Source organism: Gossypium arboreum, chromosome 12, assembly GCF_025698485.1.
Source record: "Gossypium arboreum isolate Shixiya-1 chromosome 12, ASM2569848v2, whole genome shotgun sequence".
Classification (NCBI taxonomy): Eukaryota; Viridiplantae; Streptophyta; class Magnoliopsida; order Malvales; family Malvaceae; genus Gossypium; species Gossypium arboreum.
In genome coordinates this window covers 104,216,641-104,242,067 of record NC_069081.1, presented here as the reverse complement: position 1 = coordinate 104,242,067, position 25,427 = coordinate 104,216,641, and the positions used below count along the sequence as shown (strand labels likewise).

At 32.2% G+C, this 25,427-nt stretch overlaps 3 protein-coding genes across 3 annotated transcripts; 2 read left to right on the top strand and 1 right to left on the bottom strand.

The window, feature by feature from the left end:
- The first annotated feature begins 9,900 nt into the window (after positions 1-9,900).
- On the top strand, positions 9,901-10,646 carry LOC108478993 (basic leucine zipper 8-like). Its single transcript, XM_017781439.2, has one exon. The coding sequence runs from the start codon at positions 9,952-9,954 to the stop codon at positions 10,540-10,542; it is 591 nt and encodes a 196-aa protein (XP_017636928.1). The 5' UTR covers positions 9,901-9,951; the 3' UTR covers positions 10,543-10,646.
- A 981-nt stretch (positions 10,647-11,627) lies between these two features.
- Positions 11,628-12,115, bottom strand: LOC108478968 (phytosulfokines-like). Its single transcript, XM_017781415.2, has 2 exons — positions 11,995-12,115; positions 11,628-11,905 (listed from the first exon to the last, which is right to left on the bottom strand). Exons 1-2 carry the CDS (start codon positions 12,097-12,099, stop codon positions 11,786-11,788), a joined length of 225 nt encoding a protein of 74 aa, XP_017636904.1. The 5' UTR covers positions 12,100-12,115; the 3' UTR covers positions 11,628-11,785.
- Positions 12,116-19,249: 7,134 nt separating this feature from the next.
- Positions 19,250-24,957, top strand: LOC108478595 (ceramide synthase 1 LOH3). The gene is made up of 7 exons (XM_017781059.2): positions 19,250-19,563; positions 22,169-22,398; positions 22,552-22,707; positions 22,810-22,995; positions 23,610-23,794; positions 24,230-24,297; positions 24,548-24,957. Exons 1-6 carry the CDS (start codon positions 19,426-19,428, stop codon positions 24,253-24,255), a joined length of 921 nt encoding a protein of 306 aa, XP_017636548.1. The 5' UTR covers positions 19,250-19,425; the 3' UTR covers positions 24,256-24,297; positions 24,548-24,957.
- Positions 24,958-25,427: the final 470 nt, after the last annotated feature.

Sequence of the window (25,427 nt, the reverse complement as noted above, 5' to 3'; positions counted from 1 at the left end):
CTCACACGACCGTGTCACCCATTTTAAACCCTTAATCCCCTTTTAATTTTTTTACTTCATCGTATTCAAATTTCACTCCCCAAACCCTAGCCGCCGCTCCCTGCAACTGCCCTCTTTTCGGCCACCGCTTATCACCCCCGCGTCCCTCTCTTCTTTCTCTTCCTTCGTCGAAAACCCCATTGCGTAACCTCACCCCTTTCCCCTTTCTTCTTTACTTCGAGCCGCACATGCCCTCCCGCCATTCCCTTTCCCTTTTTCTTTCTCCCGTCGAACCACCACCACCACGACCAACCACCAAACCGCTCTCCCCTTTCCTTTCCCTTGACCTTTCTTCTTTACTTCGCTCAGCCTTGTCGCGCACCAGTCCAACACCCTAACCACCGTGCACACCCTTCACTTCGACCACCGCCCCTACTGCCATCGATTCTTCCTTTTTCCCATTATTCTTTTATTATTATTATTTCTTTATTTTTTATTTTTAAGTATTATTTTTACTGATTATTTATTTATTTATTCTTTTTATTTAGTTTCTTTAATTTTAATTTTGTGTTTATTCTTAATTTATTTACGGACATTTTACTATTTTATTTTATTTTTCTTGTTTTTCCTTATTGTTTTTAGTGTTATTCTTTTATTATTTTTAGTCTTAGGTTTATTATTTTCATATTCACTATCATTTTATTTAGGTTTATGTTTTTAGTCATTGTTATTCGATTATTACTTAATTCTATTTTTGGTTATTATTATCGTCATTTTGTTATTTTTGAAATTACATTAGGATTTGATAACTTATTTTATTTCTTTATTATTACGTTAGGGTTTTGTTTTCTACTATTATTATTCTTGCATTTCTTAGTATTATTATCTTCTTTTTGCTGCTACTTGTCTGTGACTGTTGGAGTCAATTATAGGTTTTTTTTTGCTTAGTGTACTATCTCATAATTTTTTATTTTAAGTTGAATTTGCGTTTTGTTTTGAGGTTAGTTAAATTAATCCATTGTGTCGATTCGTACTCTTGCTTTGAATACTGAAATTATTATTTGGCTATTTTTCTTGTAGAGCCACCATGACAAACACACGCAACAAATCTAAAATCACCGTCACTTCTAAAAAGAGAAAGACCCTTGGTGCGACCTCCTCTTCGGGTGTTTCTATTAAGATACGACATCTATTCCTCCGCTTTTCTCAAGGTTCTCAGGAGGATTTATATCAGCTACTTTGACTGCAACCACTTGGCTTAGGTCGATGTATTGACTGGGCCGCTTTGGAGCAGGTCTAATTAGCTGATCATGTGCACCCATTTATTACCACAACCCCGTAGGATCGATTCTTCTCTATCATCGAGCCCACATATATGGAGCTAACTTTAGAGTTCTGCTCTACATTTACTCTCCAGTATGTGATGATGACTTATGACAAGCCGGGCACCATCACTTTTTGACTCAGTGGCTAGTGCACCATATGAGTGTCCTTGAGTTTGGCGCTGCTTTAGAACTATACACTTAAGAGTTTAAGAGTGTCGAAAACTTTCTCTACTTACATTGGCACATCCACTACTCATCATTTAGTTGTTGGGTAGATCTTATGGCGAGTATAACACCTTATGATGCAAGTTGCTCGAAGGTGACTTCTCTCCCTCTAACTTTATGGTATATTCATGCCCTTTTAGCTCATACTTTGACCAGTAGGAGGGGGAGCACCGGATTCGTCAGTACTACCAATGCATATTCTTTATGGAGTATGGCTATTGGGCATATTTTTTATTTAGCCTATTTCATCGCCATCGCCTTCTGCCATCAGACAGACCGCAACAGGAAGGGTCCTATCTGTTTAGGCCATTATGTAACTCGACTAGCTTGACACTTTGGTCTCCTTGAAACACCGGAGTAGTCCTCTATACTTACACTCGCCGGCTAGATGTCTCCACAGGGGATATCGAACATGACCCATATGAGGATGATGGAGCGACTTCGTAGAATGAATCCTCCTCAGCATCAATTATTTCATTCTAACTCTCAGAATGCACCCGAGGACTTCACTGATGATGTCCCTTTCCATCACGATAATCCATCTCCTTCTCCACTTTTGAGTCACCGTCCTGTTTCTTCTGCTGCTACATTCGAGGACCTCTTTGAGCGGTTCACTCGTTTCAAGCACCACTGCTTTCAGAGGTTCGATAATATTGACGCGACATTGCAATAGATCTGTCAGCACCTCCACATCTCTTTTTCGGCATCGGCAACTCACCCTACCGATGCCTTTGGCGATGAGAATCATAGATTTTATTTATTTTCTTTTTATTTTATTTTATTTTTTGTTATTTTTAGTTGTTTTGTTTTATTTTTATTTTCTTGTACTTTTAATTATTATTTTTTGAACTATATTTTTATGGTTGTTTCTACTTGAGTTATAACCCCTTAATCTTTTTTACTATTTGTGTTTATTTTCTTATTAGTTTGCTCGGACTCATGCACTACATCTAGATTTGTCTACAATTCCGCTTTTCACCATTCTGGCAATTTCATCTAATATTCAAGGCAGTTTCAGTTTTCTTCCTCTCTTATGATATTCTGCTTATACTATGATGATATTTGTTTGTACGTTGAGGACAATGTACATATTAAGTGTGGGGAGGTTATTTATATTATTATTAGAAAATCCCTGAATTATGTCTTGTATTTAAATAATTTTCTCATACTTCTATTAGAATGAATTTTTGTTGATTTGGAATTTTTGTTGATGTGTTTTAGATTAATTTGTCGATAATTGAATATTGGTTGATTTAAATTTGAAGACATGAGAGAATCAGGCATGATAAGCTATTTTTCAGAAATTAAAACTTTTAGGTTGTTTCTCTAAATTGAAATATTACCTTGAAGTTTGTGATTTGCAAGTTTGACATAAAAAAACCATAAATTTTTGTGAGATTTTGAGCCTTTAGAGCATACATTCATCTTGCTCATTTTATTATTGGTTATGAGTGCATCACTTTGATTTGTTATTCTAGAACTTGCTTCGATTATACATGTTGAGAGACCACACCTTTAATTTGATATACTGAGATGATAAAGACACTTAGGTTTTAACCCACTTACCCCATAAAAAGCCTACCTTTTTAATTAACTCTTAGTGAACCCCGTTGAGTCTAACATACCGTTTTTTTAATTTACCCATTAATGTTAACCCATAACTCAATTTTTTTATTCGTTGAGAATTTTTCCCATTTTATTGACTCTTTTTTTTGTCGAGATTTGATTTGGTTAGTTGTCTAACTATGCTATTTTGTTTAATTTGTTGAATTATTTCTTATTGTTTAAAAAATAAAAAAATACATATATATTGATTATTATTTTAGTTTTATGATTAAGCTTAAACAGTTAAATTCATATTTTGAGAAGAAGCTCATTTTCTTATTCTTGAATAGATATTGATTTATGCACTTGCTTTTAATTCAGCATTTGTGATTTTTCTAGTTTGGTAGTTTATCAATTCGATCTTGATTTTAACCATATTTTTCGGCCTTTCCCCACACCCTTAACCTAAGCCCCACAACAACCTCTTAAAGACTTTTTGATTTGTGTATCATCTCATTTTATAGTGGTGGAGATTTGATTTTCATGCAAGCATATGGTAATGGCTTTTCTTGTTTGATATTGAGTGCTTATTCGTAAACCTTAAACACTTTGAGTGATTTGAGTGAATCTTTAGTGAGGATGTCGATTCTTATAAATCTTGAATTAAAGATAACTACTTAAATAAGGGGGGACACCTACGTTTTCGTATTTAAAAATGTTAGCTTGGACTATTTGAGACTTTAGTGCTCTTTTGGTTGAATTATCAATGCATGACTATTTGTGAATTATTTTGAGACATTATTGATGGGAATTGCAAGTTAAGAAATATTAATTTTAATGGGAGTTGAGGATTTTGCTTGAGGACAAGCAAACACTTAAGTGTGGAGATATTTGATAAATTGTAAAAGTAACATATTTTAATGTCATTCTTAATGCATTTTTGGATGATTGATTATGCAAATTAGTGAATTTGATGCTTCTAATCCTTTAAATTCATATTTCTATACTTAAGAGAGTATTTAGGAGCGAAAGAAGTGAAAAACAAGCCAAAATCGGATAAATAGAGCTGTTTTCAGGATCCACACGGACTGGCCACATGCCCATGTGCCAGCCTGTGTCGATTTCGCACCCTGCTTCCCAAATACGCGGAAAAACCCAAATACGAATTGAGACACAAGTGAATAAACAGTTTAATTCATATTTATAATAATAGGTGAAGTCTAGGTAGATTTTTTCTTAAGTATTGTTTATCTCATTGGTTATCTTCGATTATTTTCCTATTTCGTTCTCTGTTGCGTTCTTAGTTAGATTAGTTTAGAAATTTTAGATTAAAAACAATCACTCCAATTTGTCAGCTAAATAATAGAAAAACGGTAATTACTAATACTTTTAGTCCTCGTAAATACGATATTTTTTACTCACCATAATCATACTATTATTCGATAGGTACACTTGTTTTAATTGTATTTATAATTAGTTTAATGACCATCAAGTGTCCCAACCTTTACTCCCAAGATGCACTCATTATTAACTGGCTTTGTCTCTTTGTACGTGGCTTTGGCATACTCCGTAAATGAGCACTTCTTGTTCCCTCTATAGGTGACTGTTTCCTGCATCTTTCTCGCGTGTGTACGGTAATGTTACCAGACATGCTCCTAACTTAGCCAACAGCTTAATAATTGTTTTAGGTATTTTACTATTTTATTAAATTAGCTCATAATAAGTCTGATTTACTTTTATTTAATATTGAAAATTTTCAATAACTCTAATTCGAGTGTAAATAAACCATGGTTTAGTTAACCCTATGAGCTAGTCCCATGATGCAGTTTACTTAGGGTGACACCGAAGTTTTGATCTTGACGTGCTTTCGCCACTTTTTTGTTTAGCTTCAAAGTAGTGGTCATTAGTAAAACATCGCATATCTCCACAAAGTCCTTGCTTGTGAGCTGTACTTTTAAATATATATATATATATATATAATATATATATAATTTGTATCTAATACACAACCCCAGAGAGATGATCTCTCTCATATTTGTATCTTATACTTATCCCCTAGTACAGATATTATAAGTGTATTGCTTATGTATTTGCAATTAGTGAGTTGTGTGGCTCAGGCTACTTGGAGAATCGCCTTTATCATTCCTATAGGAATTCGAATTAAGAAGATGTGCATATATCAGCTTCTTAAATCTGATTTGGTTAAAGGAATTATATGACAATGAGATCACCAAGCAAGCTGAGGCCTATCTATTAGCAAGAAGAACTTAGGTCTCTCCATTAAAGACAAGGACATGTGGAGCTTCACTATTCGTCCATACTCCTATGAATAGAGATTGATCACCCTCACACGTCTACCGGTTCCAACTTCACCAACAATGTGACTTTACGATTTTCCTATATCATATTCTTTTCAACAAAAATCTATCAGTGGATCATTATGCAATTATTCAGATTCAAAGTAAATATAATGTACAAATATGATTAATTTTCGCAAATTTTTTATATATTTATAGAATTATATTCTTATATTTATGCTTAAATATGTGTCGATACATGTAATTTAAAAAAAAAAAAGTCAAGTAATATAGACTTTGAAAGCTCTCACCAAAAAGATAATAATAAATATGCAAGCAATATGAATTTATATAATATTTGAAATCACTGATTAAACTAATACATGTCTTCAAAGGACCTACATTAACTTTAGTTCCCACATTGTTAGTTGATTAAGACCTTAATAAAGCTATTTGAAAGCTAGATATTAAGCATGCGAGTTACAGCAATATTCTAAATGTAACATCCACCTTTATTATTACAAAAACAAACAGCCTATATGTCATTGACAACAACCCTTTTGTCAAGAATTTTAGGGTTTAGTAGAGAAGAGGAAAGATGGTGATGACTGATGACTGATGAGTTTATCCTATTTGAAAGCAATCACTGCAAAATGTGGGTAGAAAAGGAAAAAAAGGCTGGGTTGTTTATGTGCACATTCAGTACACGTGAAGGTGAAAATTCTACGAGATTAATTGCAATCTTGATTTTGATCTATCATAATAATATAAACAATGAAACCGTAATATTGCATTGTAACTACTATTTATTTTTAAAGAAGGCCGGTTTTAATAGTATGGGGGGATTTCTTAGGTTGTTTGGTCAAAGACTTCCAAGAGACTCGTACCATGATTGAAAGTAGTGGCACCTATATGACATTTATTTGGTTGATCTAAATCGGTTGTTAATATGTTAAAAAACTATAGTATGAATGGAAATGACAGTCGAAGTAGGAATTTCTGATGGTACTGTGCAAAACACAATAAAAACAGAAGATAAGAAATTATTTATACAGTTCGGTTTTCTTAGTCTACGGAACTTAACTCTATGAGATGAATTCATTGTCTTTAATCACAATACAATAAGTGACCTTAGTTCTATCACACTTTGATATAACAACCTTATTCTTAGGTTGTAAAACCAAACTACAAATTAGTTTAGTGTCCCAAATGCACTCATAAAAACATTCTTCAATAAACTAATAAATGCTCTCAATACTTAGTAAAAGACCTATACAAGTCTCTCAAATATATTCGAGACTTGTTAACATACTAGAAATCAATTACAATTCAATCCCTATTAAATAGTAGCTAAAATAGCTAAATGCAATATAGTAATAAAGATCAAAGTAAAATGGATTGTTTTGGAGATATGACTTCAATGCTACCAATCCAATCTTTGCAAAGGGATTTAATTGCTTGATCTGATTAAGACCAATTTTCAAGATGCGTTTCTCTAAATGGATTGATCATCATTAATGAGTTTGATATATCCACAATATCAACATTGATCACAGCCCAAAAATTTTGTTTCAAAAATTGTCAAATTTCAAATATGGCAAGAAAGTAGTCTAACACAATGATGACTGAAATGGGCAATTCCTTTGGCACATAGAAAGTCACTTCAAAAACTTACTTCAACTATCTTCCCTCCAGCACAACTCTTAATCCATCATATTTAACTTAGAACATAATTAAGCAGATTAATCATTAACATTTTGTCTAGAATTTATATCGATAATCAAAATACTATAGTTATATCTAAGACACGTAAAAAAAAAAAAAGTGCACCTAAGTAAAATATCCAACCATTATAAAAGTTTAAAAATTAGCCGATCCAACTCCTTATTCTGGACCAATACCAAACCAATTTTCAATTCAACCGGTCCTATCAATCAATCCAACTCGGTTATGCAAAATAGTGCACTTTAACCTTCTCATTATTTTGAAGTAAAATTAGTTGTTTTAATGTTATTTTTAGTGTTTTGGGTTAATGAGTGTTTTGCTCATCTTAATATTAGGTTTTAACTTAGTTTTATAAATAAATAATTAAGTTTATTGTGGGATTATTTTGTGCAGGTGAAGGGATGCATATGCAAGGGAATTTAGCAGAATTGTGAAACCAATGTCAAAAGGTTGAGACATCGTAGTTTCAACATGGTTGTCATTTCTATCTCGGTAGTGGAACATGATCATTCCTGATCAATTGCTACTGAAGTATTCTACTCGAAATTTCAAAAAATCGACAACCATTTCAAAAAATAAAAGGACAAGCATATGAAGATAAAAGTGCAAAAGGAATCTTTCAACCAAAAATAAGAGATGAAAAAAAAGATCACATGTGAAAAAGTAGAAGCAAATAAAAGTTTTTGAATTTACAAAGAAATCCTATTTATAAATATTTAAGTGTGAAACTGAAATGACACTTGGAGAAAAGCAACGATGACAAAGAAATGCTATTATTTCAAACCTCAATCAAAGGTATGAAGTAGGTCTAAAATCAATTAACACAAGGAACAATGATTGGAATTATGACGCTTTGAGGTAATTTCTTCAAGCCTTGCTAGAACTTCCAAAACTTGCTAGAGAAACGAAACAACCTAAGTCATTGCACAACCTACTTTTTGTCTAAGAAGTAATTATTATACTTAAGCAAATCAAATCTTTCCCGTACCACCCAACACTTGAAGATTCGATGAAACTCAATCTCACCAAGAGCTTAATAATCTTAAATAAAGAATAACACTTCACAATTCCTATCAACCCATCACCTTCAAACTTAGACATCACTCATCACTCTACTACCTGTACCTATAGAAAGAAGTGGTCGATGGTCAAAATCCACGCCAAGCCAACCTTGTATATAAACACCTCCCTCAAGTACATGAGCACATGAAATAAGGATATAAAAGAACTCAACTACTTATAAGACAAACATCCTACAACAATTCTCTATTTTTTTAAAACACCAATACCTTATATAATTTTATTATTGTAACAATATCGAAGCAATCGAAAAGTAGTCTAAACCACAATTTAAATCTTATTATTAGAATTCTATCCATATTGAATGGCATAGCTACCTTTGTAAGACCAATTTAAATTATTGGAATTGCTGGTTTAACTGTAGCAGCACTTTGGGGAACTAGATTTTCAAATATGAATAGATTTAAATATCCATCGGGTAACTTTGGTCATGACTGCAAATAATATTCAATAAATTATAATGAATATCGAAAAAAAATGGCAAAATAATTTAAGTAAATTTAAAACCCTCAATGTTCCCGGACAGGAAGAAGGCAAAAATATATGGCACCTCAAATCATGGATGTACAGCCAATTTGCCATTTCAACTTCTATAAATGGAATGGAAATCTCCAAACCTTATGGCTTCATCCAATTATGATAGGCATTCGTACGGAGACATGAAAGTTGTAAGGATAAATACGTAAATGGGTTCTCCATCACGATCATTAAGCAAAATTAAGCCGATAAGTGGTACTCGACATAGTTGATTAATACTTGGAGAGTCGATTTATATAATAACCCATTGATAAATCTCTCCCTTATCATGTTGGAAAGTGGGCCTCAAAGGATATAAAAGATTAGCAGCAATGTACTTAATTTAATCATCAACAACACAGCTGACTGTGAACTGATGATTAAAGATGCTGCCAGTTCTTCCTTGACATATAAATTAATAACATTACTTGGCAAAGGTATACTTTTGGGACTTAGATCGATGGCAAACGTGCCGATCAATGATATGTGATGAAAGAATAACAAAACTGATTAACCATTTATGAAGCACTGAACTATCCCACGCGTACATTGCAGTGTTCTTCAGTCGATATCTTCAAGGTTTTTTGTTCCATAACTTATCAGATATAAAGCAATTCATGGCAAAGCAAATAAACTATTAAGACTGGGAGAGATAACTTTTCCTAACAACTACTCATCCTAATTGAGATATCAAACTATGAAAATGACTGAATTGAAGTGCTGGATGAGTCATCTAATTGTTAATAAAATTAGTCACGGGAACTATAATTTAGTTAGTGGTTAACCTTTTAAAGTGCACTACTTTGCGTCATCAGGCACAAATCCACTTTTCCCTGCAGGAGTTTTCAACTAATGAAAATTTTCTCACGAAATTGACTTCAACTTTATTCCTCAAATTTTATTTTTTTTTATATCAGACAACAGATTAAAGTACACGATTCTGAAATTTCTGTGGCATGCTCACACATCTAATCTCTTGCATGCATGCATGCATACATACATACATACATACGTGTCACAAGATCATGTATCTGATGTAAAGCCTTTTGATAGACACGTTTAGTCGTGACACTCCACATTATTAAAAATGTTAGATTTCTGATATTATGAGCTCTGAAACTGTTACACTTGTAGCGGACAGTGGCCCACCTTTGAAGCCTTTTTCTTCCTATAAAACCTTCATAGGCTCAACAATCACTGCAAAACATTACAATTTTACAACCCTTCAGCCTCAGACATCGACTTCAAAACTTTAAACCATGGTTCCTAGTGAGCTCAGTACTGAACTTCACTACCTTGCACCAGAAAACCCGATCCTGATTCCAGACAACCTTGGAATGATGCAAAACACAATCCCAGGTTTTCATTTCGATAGATTCTTAAACATCCCATCCAATTCCCACATCCCACTGCCCGCTCATGAATTCATTGCACAGTCCTTGTGCACTTCAACTTCAGATGAAGCGGAGGAACACCAGCTGAGCAGGATCATCGACGAGCGGAAACAACGAAGGATGATATCGAATCGAGAATCCGCTCGTAGGTCGAGGATGCGGAAACAGAAGCACCTGGATGAACTTTTGTCACAGGTAGTCAGGCTTCGAAATGAGAACCAGTCTCTCATAGACAAGCTGAAACATGTATCAGACTGCCATGACCAAGTTGTTCAAGAGAATGCAAGACTCAAGGAAGAAGCCTCCGATCTTCGTCGAATGGTGACGGACTTAAGAACTGGCAGCCCGTATTCTCTATCATTGAGAGAGCTGGAAGACGTTCCCTGCAACACTGCTTACCTGAGAGCTGAGCCGACAAACCAATCCATTGCTAACTCTGTAGATTTGCTATATTAAGATGAGAGTTACACTTATGCCGCAATAAATAACAATCCTATCAGTCTATGTTCCTCCTTTTCCTTAGTTTTAGCCACGCAATAACATCTATTAATCATTTTAAATACTAGTTGAAATAACTGTTTGCAGCTCTTCTCGCCGCATAACATATCTATGGCAGAAAACGATATCAGCAATAGTAATCCATCAGAAGCAAATCAAACACTCAATCATGACTTTTAGCCATTAACCATTTTATGATTATGAACCCACCAACTCTGGTTATAGAAGTTTCATTTGAGATATGAATTAGAGAAACAACAGTATATAGCACTGAGAATCCTCACGGATGATATGAATTTTATGTATTGGATTGAAAGAAACAAGTTGGTTTTAAAGTGGTGGTCTTTTCACTGAACAGGTTCCAGTCATGCCACAAGTGCAGTCCCCATAAAGGCAGTTCAATCTCCAGTGTTGGTCACAATAACAGGGACAAGATGACAAATGATAGTGGAGGTGGCTGCTAATAGTGGCTTCATCATTCAAACAATTACTATATACCAACTACCAAGCGCAAAACATTAGAAAAAAAGGCTATCCACTAACATAACCCTAAACTACTATTTTTAAGCTTTTTGATGAGAGGCATCGATCAATTTGCCTGCCTAACAACTTGAGTTCAGCCCAGGTTTACTTGTTTTCACCAAAAAGCATCGACATCAAAGCACAGGCTTCACTTGTTCTTTATATTGTTCAAATGTAATTTGTCATTGCTTGAAACTTCATCTGCTGGTTTCAGAATCTCATCAGCTCTTGAGATTTCTGAATCCTAATAAGCAATAAACTTGAAGGCTCAGCACCCAAATTGACGCAAGAAAGAAGTTAGATTTCATTATGGGAGCACGTGTATTCCACTCATGTCCAATTAATAAAAAGTATATTCATGCTTTTAAAGTTTTCCAGATCACTAATTAATTTATATCAGATAGAGTGTCAAAACACGAAAAAGAAAAAGGAAAAACCCTTAAGGACCAATCTGAAAATCCAAAGCTCCTGCATGAGAATTCTGTCTGCATTATTTTTCTAGTTTTTTTTTTTCTGGTATGATATGATCTTTGATCGGTCTATCAGATTCATTTAATACATGCCATGATTTCGATTTACATAGGTTATAACCTTTATCAATGGCAAAAAACATAAGAAGTGAGCAGTTTAAGTTGTGAACATTCCAGAGAAGTAAAGATTGGAATTCATAGAGAAAAGATCATGGAGCATCATTTTCCTGGGTATAAATATAATCCGTATGAGCAGCCAATGACCTTCTAATCATACATTCTTCATCATTCAAACCTCTGCACTCACCATCAATGAAACTTATCGATTCCTATAAATCGTTAACATAGAAAAAAATTCAGTAAAAATATACCCACTAAATAAAGAATAGATATGTTCCAGGGAAGAAAATTAACTTACTGGCGTAGAAAATGGTTGCTTCTGAAGGTCATTGGAAAGAGGCCTGGCTTTTGCAGTTGATAGCAGAAGCAAAGCCAATGTCAAGAAAAAGAAGCCTTTTGCCATTGTTTTGTTTTTTTTGGGTTTTTTTTTTTTAACTTTTTGCAGTTTGAAGAGAGCTCGGAGAAAGGAATTAAGCAATAACAACTGCAGTCTGCATTATTTATATGAGGTTTAAGTTTTTAAATTTTGATTAGTTTGTTTATGTTTATTTTTTTGAATCAATTTATTGAATATTGAACCAAAAAAATATGGATTAATATATTCCGTTATATTCATATGATTTGTATATGTTATTTATACTTTCCCGTATCATATTTGTATGTAATTTCATAAAAGGAGCAATAAAATCATCAAAAAAGCCAAAAAGTCAAAAGATTGGCAAAGTCCAGTTGGGAGACAGGGATGACATAGTTTCCTAGGAAACATCGCCTTTGATGAACATCATCGAGAAGTGTATTTTCATTTTCCCATTTTCAGGGTTTAGGGACGATGCAGAGAGACTTATATGTAAAGTAAGCTGTACATGCAGATGCATGCACGTGAGCACCTGTCTACTTGTTGTTTGAATACAATAGTTAATTTCATTATCCGACCTATTTAATTTGTATTTATTTTCATTTAATATTGGTTAATATACTTAAAAAACCCCTCAAACTATTATATTTTGTTTAAACAAGCCCTTAGGTTATTTTGTAGTTAAATAAGCCCTATAATTTTATCCATGAAAACCCTTGATATTAATATTAATGTAAAAATGATTTGAATTTTTAAACTAATTTATATTTTATGTCTACGTAAATTTTGTGAGAATATTTTATTAAATAAAAATAAAATAATATATTTAAAAGTAAAATAAACTAATATTTTAAAATTTCTTGAATGTGTTTATATACATAGCCTATTTAATCATTTGTTTGAAAATTTTGATTACTCTTTTAAATTTTATATTAAAATTAAAAGTATATAGAATTTATTTATTGTGTTAACGAAAAATTAAAAGTATAAAATTCAAAATAATTTTCCTTTACTATTAAAATCAAGGGTTTTTTAAATAAAAATATAAGATAGAGATTTATCTAACTACAAAAATAGTTTAAAGACTTATTTAAACAAAGTGTAGTAGTTTAAGGGATTTTTATAGTATATTAGCCATTAATATTAAAAAGGTTCTTTTCATTACATTAAAAGAAAAAGGTTTTTATTGTTGATTGAGTTTTAGTTCGATTAGTATCGGCATTGTTGTCGTCTTGTGAAGAGACTTGGGTTGAATGCTGTTGAAGTATATTATTCTTCTATTTAAGGGTTGGGAAGGAATTAATGATAGTTCTATATATTGTATAAAAATAAAAGGTTTTTATTTCAAATTATTTGTCTATTTTTTTTAAATTTATCTTAATCAAATTCATTAAACATTAATTAATATTTCCTTTTAAATTAACAAAAAAAATGCATACTCATTATTATACGATGCAATTTACTTTTGAATACACACTGGTTATAAAAGTTTATTGGCATATTACCACCAAAAAGAAGTTTATTTGCATATATAAATTATAGACTAAAATAAAGTTTTTGTACTATTTAGAACTTAATCTCTTAATCTTTATTTTTATGAATTTATTCTTATTTTTTAGATTTTAAAATTCAGATCTAATTGTTAACATCGTTAAATTAAACCCTATTAAATTTATTGGTACGTTATTTTGAAATGAAAAATATTCACTTAATAGCTCTGTAATAAAAAAGTAATATTCTAATAAACTTAAATTTAATTGAATAAATTTAACAATGTCAACAATTGAATTACACTTTTAAATCTAAAAAATAGAGGAACTAAATTTTAATATCTATAAAAGTAGGGGGACCTAGAACAAATTTTAACCTAAGTTTTTATTGTAAACTTATAGATCGCGGCTTAAATCACCGACACGTTTAAAAAAAGTTGTAATTAATTAATAACTTATTAAACATGTCGAGGACAATGCCATGAGAAACCAAGCAGTTTAGCGTTCCAATGAATTGAGAATCAAATATTAATGGAATTTAAAAAAAAAAATACTCCAATAAAATAAATATATATATACGCATTATTAATTTAAAGATAGTTATGAGACATAAATTATAGCATTTTAATCGATTCACAAGCTCTTTGTCAGGGTCTAATATATTAAAGCTCATAAGCTTAAAATATGAATTCATTGATTAATAGTTAAAACGATTACGTTTTTATGTGTTTTGTGTATTATTGTTGTGTTTAAATTACTTTATATATTTATAAAATTTAATATATAAATGACGCTTGTAATGTAAATTTTAAATGACGTTAAGAGGAAGGAGTTGGAAGCTTGGGTGATGATTTTACTCGGTGGCGTATGAAGAGTTGTTGTAAGAGATTGTAGGTGTCTTTGGCTTAGTAAAAAAGTAGAAAGAGAAACATTATTCCTCTTCAAGGGCATAGGAGGGTACTAATAAATGAGGGTAATCTTGTGATATTTTTTATTGGGTTAAGCCATACAAAAAATGTCATATTTAGACACTAACAGCATTTAACTAGGACATTATCAAATTCAATTCATTTTAATCAAATTGAGTTTATTTCGAGTGATTTAAGACACTTTTAAACAATTCTTAAAATTTAAATGTAATCGGAGGTCATTCGAGACCCTTTTAAGTCAAAACAGTGTAAATGTAAGGATTAGAAGCACATGTATCAATACCTCTAAGCTAGGTATTGGTACCCTAGTTAAGTTATTATAGATTTTTTTTTTCATTCTAGAAGTTAGGTACTGATACCTGTCTCTAAAGGTATTGCACCGCAAGTGTAAAGAACCCAAAAACATGTTAAAATGCTCTCTTTTCATGCCAAAATCATTATCTTTCATTCCCATACCTCAATTATCCATTTTAAACATAAAGCACCACCAAAATAACATGTAATACAATATATAATGCATTGAAAAATAATGCATTAAGCTTAGTAAATACATCAAAAATCAAATTTACCTTTACGATTAACAAAATGTTAAGATTCAAATACATAACTTATAATAATATAAAATGGAATTAAATAGAGGTTAAGCATTAACAATTCTCAACTATCTTCTTATATGGCACTTACTAAGTTCACTAATAAATTCCATTTTTTGTTTCATGTTAGCCCATATGTAGAGTCAATAGAACACACAAGATATGCGAAAAGAACACTGAATTACTAACACAAATATGTGTACACTGATATGAATGAAAGTGCAAAGTCATTGAAATAGATCGAAATGCTTCCGTCACTAGCACCAAATTTTAGTATCACTGTATTGTATCGAAGTGCCACTATCACTAGCACACATAAAAATTCCTAATGGTATGTCATCTATATCCTACTAGTTCATATCTTATTTACATGAGCATTAAATATCTTAAAATCATCACATTCACTTAATGGTGATTCAAACTTTACACTCTTTTATAATTTAGTCCTTAATTACATCAAATTCAATAATCATTAAAATATCACTTGACATCTGATTCAATATCATAAAACACTTAATTTAATTTCTATATCTAATAATTTTGTTTTGTTTATCTAATTTTTTTGTACATTTTTCAATTTAGTCCTCTTTACAACAAGCTCACTACATATAAATTATTTTTCTTTGTCATTTAAATTCATCTTTTGACATCACTATTTTAAAATCGATTTCATAGTAATTATCAATCATTATCTTATATAATTTACTTACATAAATGTTACTATAACAAATTCAATAAATTTTCACTTAAGTTTTATTAGGTAAAGTGAAATTTTTGAGGTACTTACAGCCAAGTGTTTGGATGAGCTTTCTTCTTTTTCCTTCACTTTTTAGCTACTTATTTTCCCTTATCACCAACTTGAGATTCACCCATCTTCTCTTTTTCTTTGTTTTCATAAGAAAATATATAGAAGATTTAATATCAAAACAATAATAAAATAATATTTACATACACTTTTGTTGAAATAAACATGAGATTAATGATAAAACCTTATCAATCATACCTTAGTGTTTATACCAAACCATAACTTAAGTTTGATTTTTCCTCCAAGATGAACATCACTTGTCTCCACATGAAACTAAACTTACTATAGGGTTGCTTTATTATTTTCACTAAAAAATTTATTAAAGGAATTGAAGGAATTAAAGTTGGGTTAGTTAAAAATGGTGGACAATACTAAAATGAAACAAAATGAAAGTAGATTATCATGAACAATAGAGGTTTATGTTGGAAAGGATGATAATGGATGGAAAATTTTACATTTTTCTATAAAACTCTATTAAATTTAATAAATATAAAATTATAATTATAACTTAAAAACATGAATATCATCGTTTTCAACATGTGGCCCATATTCAATCTAAGTTCTCATAAAAAATTCAAGACTTAAAATGGGCCAACAATTATGAGATATTTCTCATAATTATCTATTTAAGAGAAAACCATTTTGCCCCTATCAATCTCTACAATTCCATCATTTTTTTATGTCACTTTCTCGGTATAATTACACTTCCAATCTCTACAACCTCGGCAGACTTAATTTATGTGATGGTGTTTTTAATTATCTTGATACTATTGGTTGGACATCTTATGCGAATATTAATTGTGCTGCATACTACGAACTCGAATATGGATTTTATGCAACATTTAGCTTCAAAATAAATGCAATTAGGACTGTGGAAACTCATGACATCGTCTACTTCCAATTGGTTGGTAAAACATTTAGAATGTTAGTTTCGAATTTCAATATAGCTATGGGTTTCACTGACCCTAATGATGTTCAATCGATTCATACCATACTGCTTTACTTGACATACCAAGCAATTTCGATGTCGATGTTGCTTACTCGGCTTTGACTAACTCTATATCACACACTTACAATTCTAAGACCTCTAAAGCCTTACTAGTGCATGAATCAGCCCTAAGATACATTCATAGATTTCTTACTTTTAATTATTAAGGCCGCAACGATTCTTCGTTTGTCCTAACTAAGATGAAATTATTTTTCTTGTGGTGTATGCATTCCGATTATAAAGTCAATCTAGTTGGTTTGCACAAAGTTTCTATATATCACACATTTAACCAGAAACATTTTTCCATCTAGAATTGATTTTTCATCTCTTACATATGCATATATTATGGATCATTTAGATGAATATTGTTTGGATTTTATGGGCTTGTTTGTCGGCACCCCTACTATGTTTCATTTTGTTCCCCCAGGTACACGAATTGCTCGCAACAACAGAGGTTTTCGTCTATGACACAATCTATCTCCCAAGGAGCAAGATGAATAACCCCTTTCGGCTGTAGAGGCATGACTAAACTGCATCGAGACTCGCCTTGACATAATGGGAGCTCAAATCTCAAAAATCCCCACCATATTGTAAAACTGACATTTCTAACAGCCTCCACCAAATTAAATATACACGGGAAATACATTTTACCCTTCCCTTTTTTATTCTTTTAAATTGCACATTAAGGGCAATGTGGGCTAAGTAAGGGGGATTCGTAGTACATGTCATACTATTACTTATTTTTCGTTGCATGTATTAATTCTTACACTGAGATTATTCTTTAATTTGTTTTGAAATTAAACATTCAATTCCTATGCTTAGTTAATTCAAATAACTAGATAATTTATGAATAATTGCTTATTGCTTAATTTGATTACGAAGTGTTTTATAGAATTGAAAATATTGTGAATAAGTCAACATTTCATGAAAATTGTTAGCTCTTTAAACTTTCTTAATAAAAACGCTTGAGTCTCATATAAGTAATTTTATCTTCTGTCAAAAAAATAAGTTGAAATAGTAATATATATACTCCGCTAATGGCTTAGTTATGAGTGAAGATTTCGGAAATGTGACCAAATTGAGTAATTGAGATGAGGTGTTTGGATTGACATCTCATTTCGTGTCAAAATATTTGAGTATTGAATTGAAACTTGCAAAAGCTCCGCTAACCGAGCTGCTACGAGTAAGAAAAAAATTCTGTTTGGAAACGTGTCAAATTGAGTAACTGAGGTGAGGCGCTTTGGTTATCACCTCATTTCACATAAAAAGATTCAACTACATCCCAAACTTTTAAGCTTACAAGTTTGATTAAGCTTTAAGTTAGTGAAGTAGTTGATTTTTGCATAATGTTAAAATTTTATAAAATGCTTGATGGTTAGACCTAGCAACTGCTTATTCATGTTTCACTTAAATTGTTTGCATTATGTTTGGTTGTGGAAATAGACTTTATTTTGAAAAAATTGTCAATTGATTTCTCGTATGAGAACATGCTTGAGGACAAATATCAGCTAAGTAGGAGAGATTTGATCGCAGGCTAATTTTGTGTGTTTAATGTACTTATTTTTTGTCAAATTTTGAATAGAATTAATGCTACTAAGCTTATGATTTTTTGTTTAAATTTTGTCAGGATGCAACTGGAATGGTGAAGTTCGAAAAAAAAAGCAAATTTGGCTAAATTGGAACGAACAACAATAAAAGGGGCCAAATTGAAAAGTTGAAGAATTAGTGACTGATTAAAAATTAGATTTTGAATTTGTCAAACTCTATAAATAAATAAAAATCTGATTTTAGTTGGTTATTAGGCATAATCTTAAAAGGAATCATGTCAAATTTATGCTAAATTTGGCATGATTCCGCCTAAGGTTATGACACTAGAGCAAGATAGAAGTGAATGTTCCCAAATTCATCACTAGTCTCACTTTATTATGGATATATAATCTAGAAAATTTTCCATTTCAATTTAATTTTTTTATTTTTAATATTTTAATATTTTAAAGACAAATAAATATTTAAACATAATTTTCAAAAAAATAATATTCTCAATTTGAACTTTAATTTTGAAAAATACAATTAAAAGAGAAAGGTGTAAGAATTTAAAGTTATTTTATAATGCATTTTTATAATTTTATCTTTTAATATTTTTAAATTAAAGTAAAATGATACAATAGTAAGATAAATTATTATCATATTTATTATTTAAAAAAACCACCCAACTTATATTTAATTTTTTTAATCAACTCGATTCGAAATTGATTTGATTCCAAATGTGAACATCCTTAGCAAAGGGTAACCAAAAAAAGTTGCAATCTAGAAAATCTAAGCTAAACCAGGGCCATTTATGTATCATGCGGGAACTAATAAATTTATTTATTTATTTTTATTATTTTGAGTTAATAAATTTGTTAATTTATTGTATTCATTAAAAAGGATACAAAAATAAAAGAGAGAACCAGAGTGGCCGGGGGCTCTCTTCGTATTCCTCTGCATGTGATCCATTTCTTCGACGTCCTTCTTTAGACTGTTTCCTGTGAAAATTTTGGATGAGAAATCAAAACTTGCGAAAAACAAAATGGGTTTGATTCAGCTTATCAAATCAATTAATTGGGAAGAAGAAGATTATCCTGCTCAAGAAGATTTCATTGTCCTTCCTTTCTTTTTTATGTTTTTCCCCTCTGTTCGGTTCTTTCTCGATAGGGTTCTGTTTGAGGTACTTGCTTTTATCCCTTTCAGACACTTTTTTTTTTTTAATGATAATTTGATTGGATTTTTACATTACTTCTTAAGTTTTGAAATGCTTCTGAAACTTTGCTGCTTCTTTTTTTTCTTTTAGCTTTATTGAATTGTTTGATGGGTTGTTTTTGTTCTAATGGGATTGAATAATATGGGATTCATACGTGTTCTTTGGTGCCGCTAGTTGTTTCTTTGCATGCGAATGGCATTATACGTACTTTTATGCTTTTGATATGATGCTATAAAGAAATCGATTTGGATATTTGGAATTAGATCCTACTTCAACTTTCTTTTAATTATGTTTTTAGGTTATCGTATCTATTAGAATATATCCCATACCTTGCCCATACCTTTCCCATACTTACCCATACCTTGGAAAGGTCAAAGTTATGGGCACCAAATATTTATTTAGTGTTGGGCATGGGATAATAGCAATTTTTGGTCCCTAAGTGAATAGGGAATTTGCAAGGTGGCCCTTAAACCTCAACTATAAATAGGCCAACCATTGCTCATTCTCATCATCCCACATTTGCCATTCTCTACCTAAGTCATTGTTCTCTCTCCCTATTTGTAAAGTTTCACTTGTATTTTAGAGTGAAATATAGTTGGTAGTGCCCGAGGACGTAGGCAAGATTTGCCGAACCTCGTTAAAATTCTGGTGTTCTTTACTATTTATTGTTCATATTTTGTGAATGTGATTGTAGTGATTTATTGTGCTATTAAATTACGATAGAGGGATATTCTGGCTAGGAAAGACTTGGTACTTAAGTGATCCTCGTGATCCACCTCTCTTTTCTGGGAATTGAACTTAGTGTGATTTATTTTACTCTTTCACACGCTTCCGCACAACAGTATCGATATTTAAAATGAATAAGAAATAGATAATAGAGTGGAAATGCATCTAAATCAATGTTCTTAGTAAATGCATTTGTATTGGATTGGCTGCATGTCGTCTTTATCTAAGTGGGATTGAATAATATGATATCTCTCCCTCTATCCTTAACACTTAACAGTATATTAAGAACAAAAAAAAACCTTAACAGTATACATGCCTGGCCGTGACTTGGTTTGAGAAAATTTTCATGCCGGGCCTGAATTTCGCTTGCCTCGACCCATTTTTCTGTTCATATATAAAATATATTTTATATACATATACATATATATAATTTTTACAATACAATTTAAATAAAAAGAGGTTTTATTTTGAATTTGGGCTGGTCTACGTTAACACCCCCAAAGGCTATGGCAGATACTGTGTTTGAACTTTGAATCCACTACTTGCAGATTCCGAACCGACATGGCTGGTACTCAAACCACAAGGCAAGAGTCTAGGTTTCCATTAGGCCTATTTAACTTAGTTGGCGAGTTAATGGTGCCGTAGCATAGACATATAGCTAAATCTATGCGCTCGAAAACACATTGAAAGTTTTATTTCTTTTGATACATCTTTAGCTGTGTTGGAACCAGATTTCTTCGGAAGAAACTTGTATTTTCTTTGGTGGCTTTTCTTGAGAGCTGCTTCTGGCCTTTATTTCTGCATAACACTATGGGTCATATTAGTGAAAAGGATTTGTGGTATTTTGATGTAGCTTGCGTAATATGGAATTGAGTGAAGGACTATATTGGTCTTGTTGCTTCAGGATCAGCTACAAATTAGCTTGGCTCAAGCTTCTGTTAATATATTTTATCTCTTTGAAGCTTGAGCATGATTCACTCAAATGTATAGAGCTGCTGGGAGTCTAAGCTTGAAGTGTTAGCAATAGATGTTTGATGTCAATGAATTCTAAAAGAAAGAAGCAAATGTAAACTGAAGGCTTTCGGTACTTGGAAATGAAACTGTTGGACTCTATTTCCCTAGTCTGACTGAAATGTAGTTCTTTTCTTTATTTTGTTTTCTTCAGATTAGTTCTCCTAAGAGCTTAAAGCAATAAATAAGTGTCATCCCTAAGTTGACCCTAATTCCCCAGGATGTTGTTTGAACCTATATTGTGTTACTGATGAGACTTTGCCTTGACTGTTGTATGTTTATGGGTTATTCACAATTAAGTAGAGTTTTACCATTTTGTAGAATTATTTTCGCTAAATCTTCCCCTACATAAAAGCTTAATGTCTTTGTTTTCATGATCACATGTTGAAACACTGGCATATTCCTATGAAATAGGTGACTGCATTGTGTGTGGACCTGTGCAGTGCTATCTGAAGATTTGCTTCCAGATTATTTTCAGTGCATCCAGGTGCCGTGTGTTGATGTACAAGTATTCTGACTAAAGTTTGAAACTTTTACCAATATGGGGAGATAGTTTATTGCAATTTATTTGCTAAATGACGCTTGAAATAGATTAAAGTCAAGTGCTATTTGAGTGCGGATAAGGTCCATATCATTGTTGATACTATCAAGTAAAATCATAAATTAAGTAGATCAAAGTGCTTGTCTGAAATGCTTTTTAATGTAATGTAATGTAATTGCAATATGTGTTTAGCTAGTTTGGTCACTCCTCTCCATTGTTCAATCTCTCTTTTTTCTATCAACGTCAATCCTCCTAACAGTTTATTCATTTAGAAAATATCTTACATGGTTTCAGAGAGTTGGAAGGCAGTTGATTTTTGGAAAGGGATATCAGATGCTAGATACCAATAAAACAGACAACAAGAATAAGGTTATAAAATTTAAGGAGTCAGCTTGGAAATGCATTTACTTTCTCTCTGCAGAATTTCTGGCTCTCTATGTAACTTCTAAGGAGCCCTGGTTTAACAATACAAGACACTTTTGGGTAGGGCCAGGGGATCAGGTCTGGCCTGATCAAAAAATTAAGTAAGCTTCATTATCAATATTCAATAAATTGCTCCTTTTTGCTTCAAATATTAACATCGACTTAAGGGTATCTTTGCGTTTACTATACATTCAACGATATGAGATATACAACTTTATGAACTCGGCAGGCTAACTATTATGTTTGTTTTCCAGATTGAAATTAAAGGGACTTTATATGTATGCTGCTGGGTTTTATACATACTCTATATTTGCTTTAATTTTCTGGGAAACAAGGCGTTCTGACTTTGGAGTCTTAATGGGTCATCATTTTGCAACTGTCACCCTCATTGTGCTATCTTACATTTTTAGGTATGCTTTGGAGACTCTTACTCTAATGTAAGATATTAGGCTTGTTGACTCTTGAGATTTTAGAGAGTAGTTGTTTCTTTTCCTTATGCCAGTTTTATGCAGATTTGGCCGTGTCGGTTCAGTTGTTTTAGCAATTCATGATGCTAGCGATGTATTTTTGGAGATAGGGAAGATGAGCAAATATTGTGGTGCTGAAAAACTCACTAGCATTGCATTCATAGTTTTTGTTTTGTCATGGATCTTACTGCGCCTCATATACTTCCCTTTCTGGGTCCTATGGAGTACAAGGTTTGTATGATTTCATGTCTGATATATTTTTTCTGCCAAAGTTTTATGAGGTTTCCTTTCAAGTACTTGAGAAACAAACCCAAATCCATACACATAGCACTGAAGTCAAGGGAAGAGAATGCAACTATAAAAAATATAAGGCTTGCACCAAGTAATCATTGGTTACATCAGTCAAGTAACCAGCAATCTGTCCTTCTCTCTTATATGAATAAAGAAAGGAAACTTTTGCTGTGTTTTGCTAGCTTATCCACATCCCTGTTGCAAGTCCTAGACGTTGGAGTAGTGCTGGTACCATGAACTTATATTTTAGATCTCTAGATTTAAATCTGATTTAGGAACTTTTGATAATGCCTTTTGCTATCTGCTTGCTTCAGTATATATGAAGGTTTATCACACTGATTACTGATCATTTTGGAAGGGGTGAGTTCTGGGATTCCAAGAGCTTTGTCTTGCTACAATGTGATGGGAACTGGCTTTCTTTTAAAGAAAAATATATATATATATTCTAAACTTGCCTTCGGGTTCTGATAATGTACAGAGAAAAAAAATCCACTTAGATTGAGTTTATAATTTTGTTCTTTTTTTTTAAATCTTATTTCTGTCTTCTATGGCAGCTATGAAGTTGTCCAGGCATTGGACAAGGAAAAGCATCCAGTGGTTGGACCAATTTGTTATTATCTGTTCAACACACTTCTATTTTGCCTGCTTGTTCTTCATATTTATTGGTGGGTACTGATGTATCGAATGCTAGTCAACCAAATCCAAGCTGGAGGCAAAATTAGTGAAGATGTTAGATCTGGTAGGTACAGCATATATATATATATGTATTTGTTCTTGGAAATAACTGCACGTAAGAACACAGATTAACTATATAAAGTGATAAATCAATCTCAGTAGTAACTTCTGACTTTAAAGACATGGATTTATTGTGTGTATGTGTGAATTTGTGTCTGTATATTTATATTGTTGATTGGCTTACTTCCTGACTGATAAATAATGATTGCTGCTGCATCGAGGCCATACGAATCATTCCTACTGCATCTATTTTACGCACCTTAGGATGCTACATCATTCTTTTCTCATATGTAATAACTTTAAAAAAGAGTTTCATACCCTTGTATAATATACATCCATGTTGTTATTCTCTAGAATGTGCTTTCAAGTGGCTTTCCCTTTTGAACTTCATAGCTGGCTATTTTATCTTCAATTTATCATTTTTATTTTCTTTTTACAGATTCTGAAGATGAACATGAAGATTGATCCAAAAACAAGCAATAGGGCCTCGGAAGGACTCATGAAAAGGTAATTTTACTTTCATTTGAAAACCTCATAGTACTCACCATTTTAAGGAGCAAAATCTGTTATAGACCTTCACACTTTGGTTCAGATTAAAACCGTCATCGAAATCGGGCATTGTGAACAAGTGGCCAGTGAGTGAACGCGTTGTTTTTGTGTGAAGTTTCGGTTTTCACTTTTGCCATTTTTCTGTAAGCTTCTGAGCAGGTCCATTTTCAGTTGAACTGATAGAGAGGGCTCTTTGTATGTCCTGCAGATGGAGAACATCCCTGGCTTAAACATCGATATTTCTTTCAAGTTCAATGAAATACGCACGTTTCCTTGTAATAGAAGGAAACTTTATATTGTTTCATGATGAAGGATGGGAATGGAGTAAGTTTAGTTGTTGATTTTTGATGTCCGGCTTTGGCACCTTCACAATATGGGGTTTAGGTCAGTTGGGTCACCAGTAAATTTTTTGCTGTTAAGATAACATGTCTACCATGAAAACCTAATTCATCAACATGAAGATAAGTCGTCAGCCAGATTAAGGGTTATCTTACGGTTTCAAAATTTTTGCCCTTAAAACCAATTGATCCCTTTAGTCTTAGTTCAGTTGAAGTTTGATTACATTATTGTAGACTCGAGTGTCAAAGCTTATGAAACTGTCATTAACATGGTACCAAAGCTCCTTTTTTTTTTTTTTCTTTCTTCTTTTCGAGATTAATAACATAGTAAATTTATTAATTTTTGACTACATGTTTGTCTTTTTGAATAAAAGAATATAGTATATGTCGTAACCAATTTTTAAAAAAAAACGGGTATCGACTTGGAGAAAAAACAAAAACGGGAGTTGTCATCAATCTTTTTAGGTGTGATTGGATCACCTTGTAAAAGTGGTTGTTTTTAATGAATGGTTTGATTTATTTAAACAACGATTTTGGTCCACGTAAATCAAGAAAACAGGTTCGGGAGTCGGTTACGCACGAGGAAGGATTAGCACCCTCGTAGCGCCCAAAAATTGGTACCTAGTTGATTAATTAATATCTTAGTGTCGAAAATGGAAAGCTTGAAAGACATTGAAATACGATCCCTCTTCGTAAAAATGCTAATTTGAAAATGACCGAATAAATTAAAACAAATGTTAAAGACTCTCT